The sequence below is a fragment of the Chanodichthys erythropterus genome, chromosome 24 (genome assembly GCF_024489055.1).
Source record: "Chanodichthys erythropterus isolate Z2021 chromosome 24, ASM2448905v1, whole genome shotgun sequence".
Classification (NCBI taxonomy): Eukaryota; Metazoa; Chordata; class Actinopteri; order Cypriniformes; family Xenocyprididae; genus Chanodichthys; species Chanodichthys erythropterus.
The window spans coordinates 23,315,353-23,334,985 of record NC_090244.1 but is presented as its reverse complement, the minus strand read 5'-3'; the positions used below and the strand labels follow the sequence as shown (position 1 = coordinate 23,334,985).

Sequence of the window (19,633 nt, the reverse complement as noted above, 5' to 3'; positions counted from 1 at the left end):
AATGCAGGGCTAATGAGTAGTACTACATTAACACTTCAGCTACTACTTAACTAATCAGTAAGTAATATCAAATTTAGACACGTTTCTTATTAGCTAATCAGTAATTACCTTTTGAGATTACCATCATTAATAACTATTAATTAACGGACAAATTGTAAAGAACATTATTGTGACCTAATTATGACCTAATCAGTCATCATAGTCATAAAATGCATCATTAATTACTCAAGTGTTACTTAGTAGCTAATAAGGAACTATCTTAGTCCTAAATTTGATATTACTTACTGATTAGTTAAGCTTGTTTCTTATTAGTAGTAGCTGAAGTGTTAATGTAGTACTACCCATTAGTCCTGCATTACTTCCTGCATAGTTACTTATTACCACTTATTACCAGACCATTATTCTAAAGTGTTACCGAAATATCTCTTAATGCCAATTCCCTCTGCACCGAGAGAGGCAGACCAACACTGACAGTCACCAGATTACAGCATGTCCCTTCTCAGACATTCTAATTCAAATTCAGCATGTTCAGTCGACGAAAACAAGCTCCGACAGACCTTGTCAGGGGAAAAACTGATCCAACAAAACCCAACAATGTCTGTCGGCATCTGTCGGTGCAGTGTGCATTGGCTTTTATGGTTCTTTTCTATTTAGTTAATCCAAAACGCTTATGAATCAGTTGGAGCAGTCTGTTCAAAATGATATTTCTGATTTGTTATCTGTTCTGTTGGAATCTCAACAGAATAAAAAGAACTATTAATGAATCAGAATCATTAAATTCCATGCAATTTCCATCTCAAATGGACATTTTATGCATGATATTCCAAAACAAACTGCTTAAATCATGTTTTTGTTTGTTTTGAATTAGCTTCCCCATATTCTTAATATCTGGTTCTTTTGGATATCAAGGGTAAAATCTGCCCCATTGTTATTGCAACGACTCAGACAGCACGTTGTGTAGATGTACTGTAGCCATGTACCGACTTTTAATCATTGTACTGTAGGTTGGGGGAGTCAGAGCTCCAAGGTGCACATCCATCACAGCACTTGGTTGCATTTCCCTGGACACAACCTCCGCTGGATCCTCACCTTCATCCTGCTCTTTGTCACCGTGTGTGAAATAGCCGAGGGCATCGTGTCCGATGGGTGAGATCTATCTGTCTGTTTGTCTGTCAGTATGCGTGAATCTCATGAAGCCTATTAAGAACATGCCCTGGTATAGGCCCATTTTTTTTTGTTGTTGTTGTTGTTGTAGTTGTTGTCTTATGATATTATTTTTATGACAATTAAGCACATTCTCCTTCATTTTTAAATGAAAAACAAACAATGAAAGTATAATACTGCTGCTACTACTACTACTACTACTACTACTACTACTAAAAATTACATTTAAGGATACATTTGTTTCATTTATTTTACTTTATTTTATTGATTTGAATAGTAAAGTATTTATATCTCATTTTCATAATTTTTAATTTTTATTTTTTGTATAATTTTTTGTATTTTTTTGTATATTTTTTTTTTTACCATTATAGAGTATTTTTTATTGAAAAGAAAATACCCTACCGTTCAAAAGTTTTCAGATAAAATAAAATATACAGTAAAACAGTAATGTTGTGATATATTATTACAATGTTAAATAACAGTTTTCTATTTGTATAGTATTCTATTTTAAGTGTAATTTATTCCTGTGATGCAAAGCTGAATTTTCATTAATCCAGTCTTCAGTGTCACATGATCTTTCAGAAATCATTCTAATATGTTGATTTGCTGCTCAAGAAGGATATACTGTTATTAGCTGTTGAGCTGCTTAATATTTTTGTGGAAACCATTACACTTTTTTCAGGAGTCTTTGAATTGAAAGTTCAAAAGAACAGCACATATTTGATATAATAATTTTTTGTAACATTATAAATCTCTTACTGTTACTTTTGATCAATCTAATGTGTCCTTGCTGAATAAAAGTATTGATTTCTTTAAAAAGGCATTAATTATGTTTAAATGAAAATCTCAAGAATAATGGATAAACAGACAAACAAAAACAAAAAATATTTATTTTTTTATTTTTTTTTTGGTGACAATTTTTGACTATATATATATATATATATATATATATTGTCAAAAATTGTCACCAAAAAAGTCATTCGGTTTAACCAAAATTATGAATTTACCGAATTATGATATTTTCAAACAATGCTAACAGGCTGATATCTAGCTAGCTAGCAAAAGGACAATCAAACATTTTTTATTTAGTACAAGTTTTCAAATTTTATAACATTTTCCAAGTTTTATAGTGGTTGTAACGAATGACCTGATATTTGGGAAGTGAAAACATTAATTTTTCAAATAGTTAATAGAGAGTTAGTCACTTTGCTTCATGACCATGTGGTCCTCTGCAGGTGTCTGAATGATGTCACATCCTGTCACATGATATTGACTGCATGACTTGATCCAAAATGTCCCTTTATGTTGGTTACTCTGAATGACATCAATGAAATTATTTTTTCTGGACATTCTTTCTCATAACACAGCAACGACTTCTACACATAATTTTAATTCCATTTTGCATTGTTAATATATGATGTTATAAAATCATGTCAGAATAAAAAATATATACACTTATAAATATATATCATTTTAAGATATTTTAATCACAACTGAAATGGCTGTATTGGCCTTTGGACGGTTAAACCGAATGACCTTTTGACGCTTCAAAATCTTTAAAATACCTTTATATGTAGCAAAATATAATTAAAACATTTTGGATTCAATAAAAGAGATCTAGATGTACTACCTTACATACTTTGGATGACATATCTTTGTTTTATATATATATATACATACATATTCATGAAATGTGACATGGATGTGACATTAACCTGTTCATCCATCAGTCTGTATCCTTTGTTTGTTTGTGTGTTTTATTTTTTATTTGGATATGTTGATCTATGTCTAATTCTGTTTCTCTCTTTCTCTTTCTCAGGTTTAATCAGTCGGTCCACTTGCACCTCTATATGCCATCATGTTTGGCCTTCATGGCTGCCATCACATCAATCATCTACTACCACAACATAGAGACATCCAACTTCCCCAAACTTCTGATAAGTATGTGTCGACTTTATAGTGTCTTTTGTTTTTTAAGGATTGACTTTTCTGTTATTTGGATGTGGCACATTTCATTCATAATGCAAATCGCTTTTTAAACAGTGATGTAAAGATGATTAATTATAATATGGATATTACAGCAATTTTAATAAGAAGTGTATGTACTTAGGAAAAAAATTTGAATCGCATCAGCTACATTCACACAGATTCTGGAAATCTGACTGCATTGCAGTTCTACATGCCCTTGATGGTTCAGTGCTGTTTTTTAACTACAGTTTTGTTTCCAGAATAAAACGTCTCGGTTACATAGGTAACCCTCGTTCCCTGAAGGAGGGAACGGAGACGTACGTCGGACAGACCGACGAATAGGAATCTCGCTAGAGAGGCCAATCTACTTTGAGTGTAACTAAACGAGCCAATGCACATTGGCATGCAATCATATGCATCAGCTGCTTGCCTCGCAGCGCGGGTATATAATGAGCAGCAGGTGCGTTGCATCTTCAGGTTTTTGCTGAGGAGCCGAACCCAGCAGGCGGCAGCATCAGCAGGACAACGCCTGTGGCGACGGGACATACGTCTCCGTTCCCTCCTTCAGGGAACGAGGGTTACCTATGTAACCGAGACGTTCCCATTCAGTCGGTCACATTCGACGTACGTCGGACAGACCGACGAATAGGAATCCCTACCAAAGCGCCACAGGAGCTGCCCTCTTCCAGCGCTCTGTCGTGAGCCACCTGAACCCCCTTGCCTAAGGACGGTGGGACCAGGCTCACGCAGAGAGGGTCGAATACTGTTGTTCCCAAAACCCACTCAGTGCGACAATTGGATAACGCTGGGAAAGCGTAGCCTTACATGCAATAAGGAACGCTGCGGAAGCCATATCCTTCCCCGAAGGAGTTATATGGATAAGTACATATGGACTAACCTTGTAGGTTTTACAACATATGGAAGAACTGGGGTGACTCCACTCGGTGAGAGATGGGTTCTCCCAGAGGGAAAGACACGGGCTTCGTTTAGGAGCAGCCGTGGAAAAAGCCATATGGGATCCCCGTAGGGCCCGAACTCTAGGCACGATTCGTCGACCGAAAATGACTGCAGGTCCCCTACCCTCTTGATGGAGGCCAATGCCACCAGCAGCAAAGTCTTCATAGAGAGAATCTTTAAGTCTGCTGACAGCAAAGGCTCAAAGGGAGCAATCTGGAGTGCTCTGAGCACCAGAGTAAGGTCCTAAGAGGGTATGGAGGGGGGACGAGGAGGATTTAACCGTCTCGCCCCCCTAAGGAACCTGATGACCAGGTCGTGCTGACCAACAGATTTGCCATCTATGTGGTCGTGGTAAGCGGATATGGCAGCAGTATGGACTTTGAGGGTGGAGGGGGGACAGCCTACGCTCCAACCCTTGCTGCAAGAAGGAAAGCACGACTCCGATCGAGCATCTTCGGGGGTCTTCTCAGCGAGAAGAACACCACTCGACGAACAGGTTCCACTTCGAGGCGTAAGCACGTCTCGTAGACAGTGCACATGCCGAAGTGATGGTGTTAAGTACCTCAGGGGGTAAGTCACCTAGAACCTCCGCGTCCCGTCCAGGGACCAGACATGGAGTTACCAGAGGTCTGGACGCGGGTGCCAAAGAGTGCCCCGTCTCTGAGAGAGGAGGTCTTTCCTCAGAGGGATGGGCCAGGGAGGGGCTGTCGCGAGGAGTGAGAGTTCTGGGAACCAGGTCCGGCTGGGCCAGTAAGGCGCAACTAACAAGACCTGCTCCTCGTCCTCCCTGACTTTGCACAGGGTCTGTGCAAGTAGGCTCACTGGGGGAAACGCATATTTGCGCAGGCCCCGGGGCCAGCTGTGAGCCAGTGCATCTGTCCCGAGTGTCCCCTCGGTCAGAGAGTAAAACAACTGGCAGTGGGAGGTTTCTGGTGAGGCAAACAGGTCTACCTGAGCCTCTCCGAACTCTCTCCAGATCAGCTGAACCACCTGGGGGTGGAGTCGCCACTCTCCTGGCAGCGCAGCTCGTGATAGCTCGTCGGCCACACGGTTGAGCACACCGGGGACATGAATGGCGCGAAGCGACCTCAGATGCTTCCGACTCCACAGGAGGAGATGGCGGGCGAGTTGCGACATGCGACGGGAGCGTAGACCACCTTGACGGTTGATGTACGCAACGGTCGCAGTTTTGTCCGTACGGACCAGTACATGCTTGCCCTGAAGCAGGCCTTTGAGGCGGCTCAGAGCAAGACGTACTGCCAGCAACTCGAGGCAATTGATGTGCCAATGCAGATGGGGTCCCGTCCAAACCCCTGAGACTGCATGCCCGTTGTACGTGGCACCCCAGCCGGTGGCAGAAGCATCTGTGAAAACCACAGCATGCCGGGACACTTGTTCTAGGGGCACTCCTGCCCGAAGAAACAAAGGGTCCGACCACGGACTGAAGGTTCGGCGGCACTCCTGAGTGATTGGCACTCGGAACGTGCCACGTTGCCACGCCCATCTCGGGACTCGGCCGTGAAGCCAGTGCTGAAGCGGTCTCATATGAAGCAGACCGAGCGGTGTTACAGCCGCTGCAGCCGCCATATGCCCCAGGAGCCTCTGAAAGAACTTCAGTGGGACCGCTGTCCTGCCATTGAACGTATTCAGGCAGTTCAACACCGACCGAGCACGTTCCTCTGTGAGGCGTGCTATCTGTTCGACCGAATCCAACTCCATACCGAGAAAAGAGATCCTCTGCACTGGGGCGAGTTTGCTCTTTTCCCAGTTGACCCGAAGCCCCAACTGGCTGAGGTGACTGAGCACCAAATCCCTGTGTTCGCACAACTGATCCCGAGACTGTGCTAGGATGAGCCAGTCGTCTAGATAGTTGAGAATGCGAACACCCTGTTCTCTCATGGGAACAAGGGCTCCCTCCACGACTTTCGTGAAGACGCGGGGAGACAGGGCCAGCCCGAAGGGTAGGACTCTGTACTGATATGCTCGACCTTCGAACGCGAATCTCAGGAATGGCCTGTGTCGCGGAAGAATCGAAACATGGAAGTACGCGTCCTTCAGGTCGATCGCTGCAAACCAATCTCGGGGACGGATGCACTCGAAAATGCGTCCGAAGAAGCCAGCGAGACGGACTGGGGAGCGCTAGCCAGGCTCCCAGAGACCGCGCAAGCGGCACCAAGGGGACCACCGGCGTACCCGCCGCGGGGCAGCGAGGTGGAACGCAGGGACGCGGCCCGGGAGGCTCTCTGTGTGAGGCGGCCCGAAGCGGGGTCACAGTGTGCTGTGCAACACTTACCTGCTTCCACGGGTGGACAGAGGGAGCAGTCGAGGTTTTGCCTACCTGCTGCTCGCTGCTGTCCGCTGGCGACAGAAGAGGTGGATGAGAGTGGTGAGGTTCTAGCCCTCCCACTGCTCTCCGAGCCCTCTTCGGACCCGGAGATAGAGGAAACTGCTCTTTTAATGAAAATGGCCAGCGGCGGAACAAAAAGGGGAAACAAAAGATTCTCCACCCGGCCCTCCTCCGGGGGAAGGAGCGGTGCGGTCACCACCTCCTGAAGAGCAGTCCCGTCCATCTCCGGGTCGCCCGTCCTAGGGCCACTTGGACTTGGCCTTGCCACCCTTCTTCTTAGGGGGTGGCTGGACGGGCTGGGCACCCCGCCCGCGACCGGCTCCACGACGCCGCTTGGATGGAGGCTGCTGCTGCTGGGGCGTCGGAGCGGGGGCGGCTGCAGGGGGGCGCCCTCGGCGACGGGCAGTCTGAGGTGCCGCCGGCGGTGGAGGTGCAGCAGCTGACCGCCTCGGCAGGATGTGACTGATGGCCTCTGACTGCTTTTGTACAGCCGAGAACTGTTGGGCAAAGTTCTCGACCGCGTCGCCGAAGAGGCCGGTCTGGGACACGGGGGAATTAAGAATAGTATCCCTCATGTCCGCAAGACACAGCCAGAGACCGCGCCATAACCTTCGTCGCTCGAAGCGCGAGGTCCGTCGCAGCACGAAGTTCTTGTAGAACTTGCGGATCGTGACCACCCTCGTGCAGGTCCTTCAGTGCCTTGGCCTGATGGACCTGCAACAACGCCATAGCGTGTAAGGCGGAAGCGGCTTCCCCACAGGCCTGATAAGCCTTGCCGGTAAGATCCGACGAGTACTTACAGGCCCGGGAAGGGAGAGACGGCTCCCCCCGCCAGGTGGAGTTAGGGCACAGTTGCATAGCAACGGCCCGTTCCACATGGGGTATGCGCGTATAACCCTTAGCCGCTCCACCATCAAGGGTGGTGAGGGAGGAGGACCCACCGACACGGCTTCGGGCAGTAAAAGGTGCCGTCCAAGTGCCAGTGAGCTCTTCATGCACCTCCGGGAAGAAAGGCACTGGGGTGGGGGGCTGAGAACCAGCCCTTGCCACCCCGAGATACCAATCATCCAACCTCGAGGGCTCGGGACACGGTGGAGGGTTCCACACGAGCCCGACCCTGTTGGCGGCCCGGGAAAGCATAGCCATCATTTCCGGGTCTGAATCGGGCACAGTCGTCACTCCCGAGGGAGGCAGCTGCGCCGAATCGTCATCCCCAGAAGCGTCAGGCTCACCCTCCGATGCAGCGATCGACATCCGGTCGTCTTGGGGAGCTCCGAAGGATACGGATGGTACACACCTCTGGGGTGGTCCACCGCGTTCCCCCGGCAGCTCTACTGGCTGCGGAGCACAAGAGGGGTGAGGGTTCCTAGGGGGTTGGTTCCACGAAGGAAACGCGCTCACCGTGATCCTCAAGTCACCAGCCCCGCCGCCCGAAGCAACCCTCTGAGGAGGATTGGAACGAGGCGTCGGGACCGGGACTCCACCCCTTTGCAGAAAGTGGAGTCTCGACCGCAGCTCTGCGACGGTCATCTTCCCACAATGGGTACATGACTCGTCCACAAACGCCGCCTCAGCGTGCCTTAAGCCCAAGCACGCGATACAGCGCTGGTGACCATCCCGAGGCGCCAGGTAACGACCGCATCCAGAAACACACAAGTAGAACGACATCTTTAAAAAGACGCGAACTACTCGTGTAAGCTCTTTCAAGGACTGACTCTTTTAGGTGCTGAAGCACGCAGGGGAAAAGCCGCTGCAGCACAGACAGGGAAATGTGCAGCCTGTCGTGTGCACTCTCCTTGAAGGCGCTCTCTTACCAGCTGTAATAACAGCTTTTTAGCGCTCTAGGCGCACCGTTTCACCAGCCGTGAGAACGGCCTTCACGCTGATTACAGCTTTTGCTCAAATAAAAAAGGCAAAGAAAAACAAAGGAGAAATCGGCCCCGCTGCTGCGCTGTCCGCCTGCACCGCAACCAAGAGACGTCTCGAAGAGCAGACTCGTTCACACTCGTGGTTTCAGTAGCTATCTTCTTCAGTGTTGAGAAGGTTTGGCTCCGAAGCGAAAAGCTGAAGATGCAACGCACCTGCTGCTCATTATATACCCGCGCTGCGAGGCAAGCAGCTGATGCATATGATTGCATGCCAATGTGCATTGGCTCGTTTAGTTACACTCGAAGTAGATTGGCCTCTCTAGCGAGATTCCTATTCGTCGGTCTGTCCGACGTACGTTGAACGTGACCGACTGAATGGGAACAGTCTATTACAATTGACTTCCAATCACTTGAACGTTGTCAAGAGATTGAAGTTTCAGCCCTACAATCACATTCCTCGACTGTAATATTTTTGAGATTGGCTGGGCCTCTTAAAAGACTCTAACCTTATTTATTATCCCATCATTGAACATCTGGAGAAAGAAGCCATTTTAAAGTGCCCTTATTATGCTTTTTTCAGATATTGCCTTTCGTGTAGTGAGTCTTACGTGTAGTGAGACTTACATCTTTTTGTAAAGGTCTGCAAAGTTTCAAAGATCAAAGTGCAGATAAATGGAATTTATGACTACCAAAAGAAAGAACCAATTCTGAACCGCCTGCTATGAGTCGTCAGTAATTACAGTCTCACTTCCTGCTGAACCTATGTAGGTTTGTGACAAATTTGCATAATGCCAGGCTATGGTCTTCATTGGCTGCTGGTGACCAACATCTACTTTGACCCTCAAACTCTGTAGTTGTAGCTTAGGCCTGGAAGAGTTTGGTTGGTGTTGTTGACATGTAAAGAAGACACCGTTTTCTGCACTGCAAATGCAAATACGCTGTGATTGCACTTCCAAAAGATGAGGAATCGGGCTCAAAATGATATGGTAAAACCAACGGCATCATTACTGTTCATTGTGTATCAAGTGCTGCACGCTGCAAAGCGGTAGACCAATAAAAACAGACTGGGCCATCTGACCAATCAGAGCAGAGTAGTGTCACGTAAATAATGACGGATGCAATAGCAAGTTAATCTCTTTATTTAAGAGCTTCACACACAGATGGTCAGTCACAGATAACACAACGAACACAGCAGGAGAGTGGTGACGCAGGGACCTCGATGGGCGATGAGAGTCCAGATGAATGGTGACTGGTGAAGTGCGTCCGTGAAACAGTGCCGTGTAATCCGTGGGTGAATTCCAGAGAACAATCCAAACAAGGAACCAGGAAACAACGACGAGAATCCAGTCCAAGGAACAAACAACACGAGCAACACGAGACAACAACACCAGGACTCCAAACAACGATCTGACAAACATGAGACGAAAGACAAGGCGTTATAAAGGCAGGTGTAATTGCAAACAGCTGCCGCTGATCAGATAATCAGCGGCGACGCCCACACCAACAATCAGGTGACACACTACAGAACACACAGACACCAGAATGAGACAGCGGATTCATGAACCGTGACAGTACCCTCCCTCCTAGGAACGCCTCACGGCGTTCCCAGAGCTCCTTACCTGTCGATTGTAATCATCGATGAGGGAGTGATCCAGGATGTCCCTGGCAGGAACCCAACTTCTCTCCTCCGGACCGTAACCTTCCCAGTCCACCAAGTACTGGAATCCGCGTCCCCTCCGCCTAGAGTCCAGAATGCGATTGACCGAATAAGTAGGTTCCCCATCTACGAGTCGCGGCGGTGGAGGAACCGGAGTAGGCGGATTAAGATGAGAGTGAAAAACGGGTTTAATTTTGGAAACATGAAAGGCGGGATGAATCCTCCTGTACGCTGGAGGTAATTTGAGTCGGACTGCCACCGGACTAATGATTTTGGTGACAGGGAACGGGCCTATGAATTTAGGAGCTAATTTATTGGCAACGGAGCGGAGCGGAGCGGAATGTTCTTAGTAGAAAGCCACACTTTTTGACCAACGACGTATACGGGAGGCTTCGACCGGTGGCGATCAGTCTTAGCCTTGGTGCGCGCCCTCACCTGCAGCAGAGTCTCACGGGCTCTGTTCCAAGTGCGGTGGCACCTCTGGACAAAGGCGTGAGCGGAGGGGACCGCGACTTCAGATTCCAGACTGGGAAACACAGGTGGCTGGTAACCTATACTACATTCAAACGGAGAGAGGCCCGTCGAAGACACTGGTAATGAATTATGTGCGTACTCAATCATAGAGAGTTGTTGGCTCCAGGAGGAAGGATTCTTGGACGCCAAACATCGCAACATTCGCTCCAAATCCTGGTTGGCTCTCTCGGTCTGCCCATTGGTCTGGGGATGGAACCCAGAGGAAAGACTGACAGTCGCCCCCAGCAGTCTACAAAACTCTTGCCAAAATTTGGACACAAATTGGGGACCCCTGTCGGACACCACATCTATCGGGAGGCCATGTAACCGAAAAATGTGGTCTACGACGGTAACCGCTGTCTCCTTAGCAGAGGGTAATTTAGTTAAGGGAACAAAATGAGTCGCCTTCGAGAACCGGTCCACCACGGTCAAAACGACCGTGTACCCCTGGGAGGGTGGGAGGGCGGTAACGAAATCTAGCGCAATGTGGGACCAAGGTCTCGAAGGGACAGACAGCGGTTGGAGTAACCCATCTGCAGGTCGATTGGAAGTCTTGCCAGTGGCGCAAACCGAGCAAGCCAAAACAAAACTGCGAATGTCACGAGCCATAGCTGGCCACCAGAATCGTTGCTTAACCAAAAACCTAGTCCGATTAACCCCTGGATGACAAGCCACGTTGGAACAATGACCCCATTTGATAACGCAGGACCTTAACTTCTCCGGTACAAACAAACGGTTCGGTGGGCATCCGGGCGGAGGCGTTACCCCTTCTAAGGCCGACAGGACCTTCGATTCGACCTCCCATGTAAGAGTGGAGACCACTAATGTCTCGGGAAGAATACACTCGGGAGTAGACGGGCGTTCGGAAGGATCAAAAATGCGAGATAAAGAATCGGGCTTGATGTTTTTGGAGCCCGGGCGGTACGATAGGGAAAAATCAAAACGTCCGAAAAAAAGTGCCCACCGAGCCTGCCTGGAGTTAAGTCTTTTAGCCGATCGAATATACTCAAGGTTCTTATGATCTGTCCATACGATAAAGGGTACCCCCGAACCCTCCAACCAATGACGCCACTCTTCCAACGCTAATTTGACTGCCAACAACTCTCTATTACCAATGTCATAGTTGCGTTCGGCTGGAGATAAACGATGGGAAAAATATGCGCAAGGATGCATCTTATCGTCCGTGGGAGAACGCTGGGATAGTACTGCACCTACCCCCACCTCTGACGCGTCGACCTCCACCACGAACTGACGCAAAGGATCAGGGGCAATGAGAATGGGAGCCGAAACGAAGCGACTCTTCAGTTTGGCAAATGCAGCTTCCGCTGCATCCGACCACCTGAAGGTCGTTCTGGGGGAGGTCAAGGCGGTCAGAGGCGCGGCTAGTTGGCTGAAATTGCGAATAAAACGCCGGTAAAAATTGGCGAATCCCAGAAACCTCTGTAGGGCCTTACGGGAATCTGGACTTGGCCAATCCACCACAGCCTTAACCTTGTCAGGATCCATGCGAACAGACTGTGCGTGAAACTCGCATTTCTCCGCCTTGACAAAAAGCCCATTCTCTAACAGACGCTGAAGCACTCGTCTGACGTGTTGAACATGTTCCTGGAGAGACGAGGAAAATATCAATATGTCATCCAGGTAGACATAAATGAACTGATCGACCATGTCTCTCAACACGTCATTGACGAGTGCCTGGAAGACCGCTGGACTGTTGGACAGCCCGAAGGGCATGACCAAGTATTCAAAGTGTCCTCTAGGGGTGTTAAACGCGGTCTTCCATTCATCCCCCTTCCTGATGCGAACCAAATGATAAGCGTTCCTTAAGTCCAATTTAGTGAAAACGGATGCTCCCTGCAACCTCTCAAAGGCTGAAGACATCAACGGCAAAGGATAAGTATTCTTTACCGTGATGTTGTTCAGCCCTCGGTAATCAATGCAAGGTCGCAGAGACCCATCCTTCTTCCCCACAAAAAAGAACCCCGCCCCCGCTGGAGAAGAGGAAGGGCGGATGAATTTCGCTGCCAGAGAATCAGAAATATATTTCTCCATGGCCTCCCTCTCGGGAGCAGACAGAGAGTATAGTTTGCCTTTAGGCGGAGACTTACCGGGTACTAAATCTATGGCACAGTCATAGGGACGATGCGGAGGGAGAGAAGCAGCCCGGGACTTACTGAACACTTCCCTCAGGTCTTGATACTCTGCGGGCACGTTAGACAAATCCACCGCCTCCTCCTGTAACACAGAAACAGACACAGTGGGACAAGCAGACAACAGACAAGAACTGTGACAAAGAGTGCTCCACTCGGTGATGGTGTGCTGCTGCCAGTCAATCCGAGGGTTGTGTTTGGTGAGCCAGGGGTGTCCGAGAACGATAGGTGCCTGAGGTGAGTCCATGAGGAGAAACTGAATGTCTTCATTGTGATTGCCAGAGGAGATGAGAGTAACGTAGTCCGTAGAGTGAGAGATGCTGGGAAGTCGTTGTCCATTGAGTGCGTCGACAGTGATCAGGCGGGTGAGTGGGATGATGGGTAAACTGTTAAGTTGTGCAAAGTTGGTGTCCATGAAGTTCCCCTCAGCCCCGGAGTCGATGAGTGCCTGGCAGGTGATGTTGTGAGTCGCCCATCTCAGTCTTACCGGGAGGAGGGTGGATGGTGAGGACTTCTCGGCGGAGATCCCACCCGACAGTAGCCTCAGATTTACTACCGGGCTTGATCTTTTACTGGGCAAGACCTGAGGAAGTGACCTGATGCTCCGCAGTAGAGACATAAGCCTTGGGATCTCCGCCTTTCTCTCTCCTCCCGGGAAAGCCGAGCTCTCCCTACCTGCATGGGTTCGGGATCTATAGAGGAGCCGACCGTGTCCGCTGTATTGGCCAACCGGCCCTCCGCTCCATGAGGCTTAGCGTTAGCAGATTCTAGACGTTCCAGCCTCTGAAGTCGAGCATCCACTCGCAGCGCGAGATCGATGAGTCCGTTGAGTGTCTGAGGAAGATCCAAGACATAGATCTCTCGATGGACACGGTCGGCCAACCCATGCAGGAACACATCCCACTGCGCCTCCTCGTTCCAGCGGCACTCCGCCGCGAGAGTGCGAAACTCGATGGAATATTCTGCGACCGTGCGGTTACCCTGCTTGAGTTCGGTGAGTTGTCGGGCAGCGTCCTTGCCAGCCACCGCACGGTCGAACACTCTCCTCATCTCGGCGGCGAGTGCCTGGAACGAGGCGCAGCATGGATCCTGGTTCTCCCACACCGCCGTTCCCCACAATGCTGCCTTCCCTGTCAGGAGCGTGATCACAAAAGCCACCTTGGATTTCTCCATCTCGAAGGTGTGTGGCTGCAACGAGAAATGCAAGGAACACTTGTTCAAGAACGCTCTACAAAAGTTCGGCTCACCGGCATAAGTCTGAGGAACAGGAAGGCGTGGTTCTGGCTGATCCCACCGCTCCAGCGGCGTGGGGGGAATCGGCGGTGGGGTTGGCGCAGTGGGAGCTCGAAGCTGTTGAAGTTGCTGGGAGAGCTCAGACACCTGCGTCACCAGCGCTTGAACAGCGCGTCCGGTGGAAGAGATACTCTCCTGCTGTTGGTCCATGCGGGAAATGCTGTGGTTGATGAACTCCGTCAAAGCTGCTGAGCTTGCTGCATCCATGGTTGGTCAGATCGTTCTGTCACGTAAATAATGACGGATGCAATAGCAAGTTAATCTCTTTATTTAAGAGCTTCACACACAGATGGTCAGTCACAGATAACACAACGAACACAGCAGGAGAGTGGTGACGCAGGGACCTCGATGGGCGATGAGAGTCCAGATGAATGGTGACTGGTGAAGTGCGTCCGTGAAACAGTGCCGTGTAATCCGTGGGTGAATTCCAGAGAACAATCCAAACAAGGAACCAGGAAACAACGACGAGAATCCAGTCCAAGGAACAAACAACACGAGCAACACGAGACAACAACACCAGGACTCCAAACAACGATCTGACAAACATGAGACGAAAGACAAGGCGTTATAAAGGCAGGTGTAATTGCAAACAGCTGCCGCTGATCAGATAATCAGCGGCGACGCCCACACCAACAATCAGGTGACACACTACAGAACACACAGACACCAGAATGAGACAGCGGATTCATGAACCGTGACAAGTAGACCAATCACAACAGACTGGGCCATCTAACCAATCAAAGCAGAGTAGGCTCTCAGAAAGGAGGGGGTTTAGAGAGACTAAATCCTTTCAGACAATGTAAGAAACAAAGTGATGCTGCAGTGTATATTATGAGAAAATTAAAATGTTGACCTTGACCTTGCATGTAAACCTATTGTAAAAGGAACCTTCAAAATAGCATAATAATAGCACAGCCGTGTTTGTTGCATACAGAGCAAAAGCAGCAGAGACTGACGCCTTTAGTACTAATCTGTGTAGAGAATGTGCGGTCATATATGATTATATTTACTGTCAGTGTTTTATTTCTCTTTCACAGCTTTGCTCATTTACTGGGTTCTGGCATTTGTCTCCAAAACAATCAAGTTTGCCAAGTACACGGAGCATGGGATCGGCCTGAGACAGCTGCGGTTCGGGATCACGGGCTTACTGACACTGCTATATGGTTTGCTTTTGGCCGTGGAGATCAACGTCATCACGACGAGGGTAATGATTGTGTGTCTGTGATTGGTATTCTCCATTCTTATTCTTCAGCCTCTGGCTGTGATTTTCGGATAATACAAAAGTCTGCTCACGTCTGCTATATCAGTCTTTCCGACCGCAGGGAGTTTGGGATGCTCTGAATGCAATCCGATCTTTAATCTGGGTTTTAAAGTTTTATCTGTCCGAACACAGACTCTCCCTCATGTCTTTCCAACTTTTTTTCTTTCTTTTTGAAATGAGTAATTTGGTAGAAAGTTCAAGCTGCTCTTTTCCATGAAATAAAAACAAATTTAAACAGTGTTTGTTGAGCTCCAAAAATTACTAAAAGCTTCGTAAATGTGGTAACTTGTGCACAGCTATATGACTGACATTTTATTGACTTAAATATTTCTCATTTAATTATGCCAGTGCATCTCATAATAACTGCATTGTGATGATGCAGGACATCTGTGTTATGATTTTATAAATTTACATAATACGAATCACATATTTCTCCATCAGAGGATGTTTGTGTGCAATAACTGTACTCTTTTAATTAACTTCAAGCTATCACAGGCCAGTTATTAAAACGAAGAAGAGAAATTAACTAAACCCACACTTGGATTTATCACAATGTTTGCATATGCATGTGTGAAGCATATTAATTAATATTAAGACTTTTAAATGTCTGTGTTTTCTTAAAGGACAATGGATTTTTTGTGTGTGTGTGTTAAATTTAAGTCCCTGTGTGTGATTTGCTTCTTACAGTCTGTTTTTAAGAATATACTTAAAGGGATAGTTCACCCCAAAATGAAATTTTTACAAACCTGTATGAATTTCTTTCATCTGCTGAACACAAAAGAAGTTATTTTTAACAATGTCGGTAACCAAGTTGATGTGACCCCATTGACTTCCATAGTATATATATAATTTTTTTTCATACTTTGGAAGTCAGTGGGGCCCATCAACTGTTTGGCTCCCATATTCTTAAAAATATCATATTTTTTAAACTCCATTGTTGATTCGAATAGCAAACAACTTTTACTGCCCGCACCACAACAGACTTTTGAAAATAGTGGTTGAAATAAAATGCTGCTTGGAGTCAACCAATCAAAATACTGCACAAGTCCCACCCCCATAGGTTCCTGAACTTTGAAAAAGTACTACACTTGCGAGCAGGTACTTTCTGAGGGCAAATTTTTTACCCGGAACTTCATTTCGACCCTAGTTCCTGCAGTCGAAACACACTGAGTACCACCCCAAGTTCCTGGGGAAAGTTCCAATGTCTTTTGCCTGCTCTAAAGGCAGTCATATGCAAATGTTGTTACCTATGTGATGTCACAAATCGCACAATATCCAAACGAGCCATTTTTGAAGCTTGATTAAATTAATGCTTTGTTTATAACTTAGTTATGAAACTTGCAGGATGTTTTAATGGTACAAAGACCTCTTTTATGTCAAAAGATCAAGGCAAACTTGATTTCTCATGTCATGACCAGTGTTGGGGGAAACACATTAAAAGTAATGCGAGTTACATAATCACATTACTTTTTTCAAGTAACTAGAAAAGTAACGCAATATCTGAGTTACTTTTTCAAATAAGTAACGCAAGTTACTTTGTTTTTCATTTATTGACTGACAGCTCTCCTGTCCTCATGTTGAGAGAAATCGGGAGTAAGTGCAGAGGCATTGTGTGCACTGTGTTTTTATTGCTAAAGAAAGAGTGTTGAACTTCCTTCTCCTGCGTCCTATTCTTCTGTGATCCAGAATAGCAGCACAGATTTTTGAGTTTGTTTGAGCTGTGCCCTTTACCGAAAATAGAACTTTGTTGTTGGTTTTGTTGCTGTTATTAAAAAAGAAACAAGCAAGCCCAGCCCAGGTGAGAAAAGGTAACACACAAGTAACGTAACGCATTACTTTCCATAAAACTAAGTAACACAATTTGTTACTTTTTAGGGAGTACCGCTACATTGTAATGCATTACTTTTAAAAGTAACTTTCCCCAACACTGGTCATGACCCGTTAAATTCTGTTCTGCAATGTTGAGATTAGAAACATTGAATTGGCATTTTCTTTCATGTACAATTTATGGAATAATTTTGACAAGGTTTTCTCATGTTTTTCTAGAGATATATGTGTTTTGCATACGCCCCTGAAGTGAAACCCCCTGAGGATTTACAGGACCTGGGTGTTCGGTTCCTGCAGCCGTTTGTAAACCTTCTGTCGAAAAGCACATACTGGTGGATGAACACCTTCATCACTTCAGCACACAGACGTCCCATCGATCTGAAGGTCATTGGCAGGCTACCAATCGCTATGAGAGCTCTAACGAACTACCTGAAGCTCCGCGAGGCCTTTGAATCCCAGAAGGTACATTTTAAGCATCTGTCATAGTTTTTTATTTTGTTTTATATTTTTACTATTACTATTTTCAGGTAAAATTCCTTTATTCTCTGACACAGTACAAGGATGAGTAAGTAAAATTGTGAGTAAAATTGATCATAGAAATAAAAATAGTATGAATACAAAATGAACAACAGTTTTCTCTTATTAAGTGCAAACAATAAGTGGAACCATAAAGTACTGTGCAAATAAAGACCAAATTTTTCTTCAAGCATGATACAGAGCTGAGTGATGTTACAACCACACAACCCAGCCTAAGATAACTTTCATATTGGGAGATATTTGCATGCATCAAGGGGCCGCTTTCAAAATACAGGGTATTGAAATTGCGTTTGAATGTGCGCTCGCGTTTTACTTTCGCTTTCGATTTCATGATTGTCAAGTCAAGTCACCTTTATTTATATAGAGCTTTTTACAATGTAGATTGTATCAAAGCAGCTTTACATTGATAACTGGTACATTATTTTGGCTGCACAGCAGCTCTTAAAGAATAGTGTCAATGCAGGCAGATTAAAGCACTGTTGAATAAATGTAAAGAATAATGTTGAATATCAAATATCAAGTCAAATGTCAAGTGTCCCCAACTAAGCAAGCCAAAGGCGACAGTGGCAAGGAACCCAAACTCCAACAGGTGACATCAGGTGGCAAATAGGTGTTAAAATGGAGAAAAAACCTTGGGAGAAACCAGGGGGACCAGTCCTCCTCTGGCAAACAGTGCTTTGTTACAATCAGGTAGCTATCATAAGTCTGAAAGGATCGCAACATTCAAAGTATTTATTTCAGTTCCATCCATTTGAGGATCGTATTCATCACGCTGGTATGGACGGTAGTTGAGGAGGCCTTCACAATTGATGATCTAGTTGACTCAATCTCTGTTGATACTTCAGGGCTGCGTTGTGGTCGTGTCAGGGCACCGGTCCTTGGTCTCAGCTGGAAACGGCCCGGATCCGGTTGACTACTGTAAACCTCGGGATAAACAGAAAGACTAATATTAGCGTAGATGCCATTCTTCTTCTGATGTAACGAGTACATCTGGTGTTATAGGAAGTGTTCCCGGTTCCGGCTGACCTAATTTATGCAGCCTAATAATCCTTTAATGGATTTGAAAATATAAATTTAAAATGTGTTATGTGTTAGCCAGGTTAAAGAGATGCGTTTTTAGTCTAGGTTTAAACTGACAGAGTTTGTCTGCTTCCCGAACAATGCTAGGAAGATTATTCCAGAGTTTAGGTGCCAAATAGGAGAAGGATCTACCGCCTGCCGTTGATTTCGATATTCCAGGTATTATCAGCTGGCCTGAATTCTGAGATCGCAATAAATGTGCAGGACTGTAATGCTTTAAGAGCTCGCTTAGGTACTGGGGAGCTAAACCATTTAGTGCTTTGTAAGTAATTAGCAAGATTTTAAAATCTATACGATGTTTAACAGGAAGCCAATGCAGTGACGACAGAACTGGGCTAATATGGTCATACTTCCTAGTTCTAGTAAGAACTCTAGCAACTGCATTTTGTAAGAGCTGTAGTTTACTGGGTGGTTGTTCTGCTCACCTGATAAATAGAGTGTTACAGTAATCTAGCCTTGAGGTCATGAACGCATGAACTAACTGTTCTGCATTTTTCATTGAGAACATATGTCGTAGTTTAGATATATTGTTAAGATGGAAGAATGCGGTTTTACATTGTCGCATTGAGTCTAGTGTGGACAGTCAAATTGCTCGTCTCTGGAATCTTATCGCATCCCGTCTGGTTAGGACACGGTGTTAGGCTTTGTTGTGCAATGAATCCTCTGCCATGGTCTTGTCAGTCATCTCATCACTTACTCTCGTCACGTGATCAGTGAACAGTTAAATGGATTTTATTTTTATATATATATATATATATATAAAAAAAAAAAAAAAAAAAAAAAAAAAACAACAGTGGAGGCGTTATGTAAATGTAGTGGTGGCATATTATATCCTGAAATTCACCCTCACACTCCATCATGGCAATATCACGAGACAGCTTTTATCATGTCAAAGTTTGTATATATTTTTATTTTTGGAAAGGTCCCTTTAGGGACTTTTTTTTTTTTTTTTTTTTCATCCATTCTGAGCCACTTCCAAATGTGATTTTAAATCAGACACATATACAATAT

At 46.1% G+C, this 19,633-nt stretch overlaps 1 protein-coding gene across 1 annotated transcript in view; it reads left to right on the top strand.

Annotated features, from left to right (window-relative positions):
- abcc8 (ATP-binding cassette, sub-family C (CFTR/MRP), member 8) overlaps nucleotides 1-19,633 on the top strand; it is a 111,147-nt gene that overhangs the window by 8,887 nt on the left and 82,627 nt on the right. Inside the window, 4 exon segments of the mRNA XM_067379078.1 lie at nucleotides 1,005-1,146; nucleotides 2,984-3,105; nucleotides 14,955-15,121; nucleotides 17,225-17,467. Of these exon segments, the coding sequence (XP_067235179.1) occupies nucleotides 1,005-1,146; nucleotides 2,984-3,105; nucleotides 14,955-15,121; nucleotides 17,225-17,467 (674 nt within the window).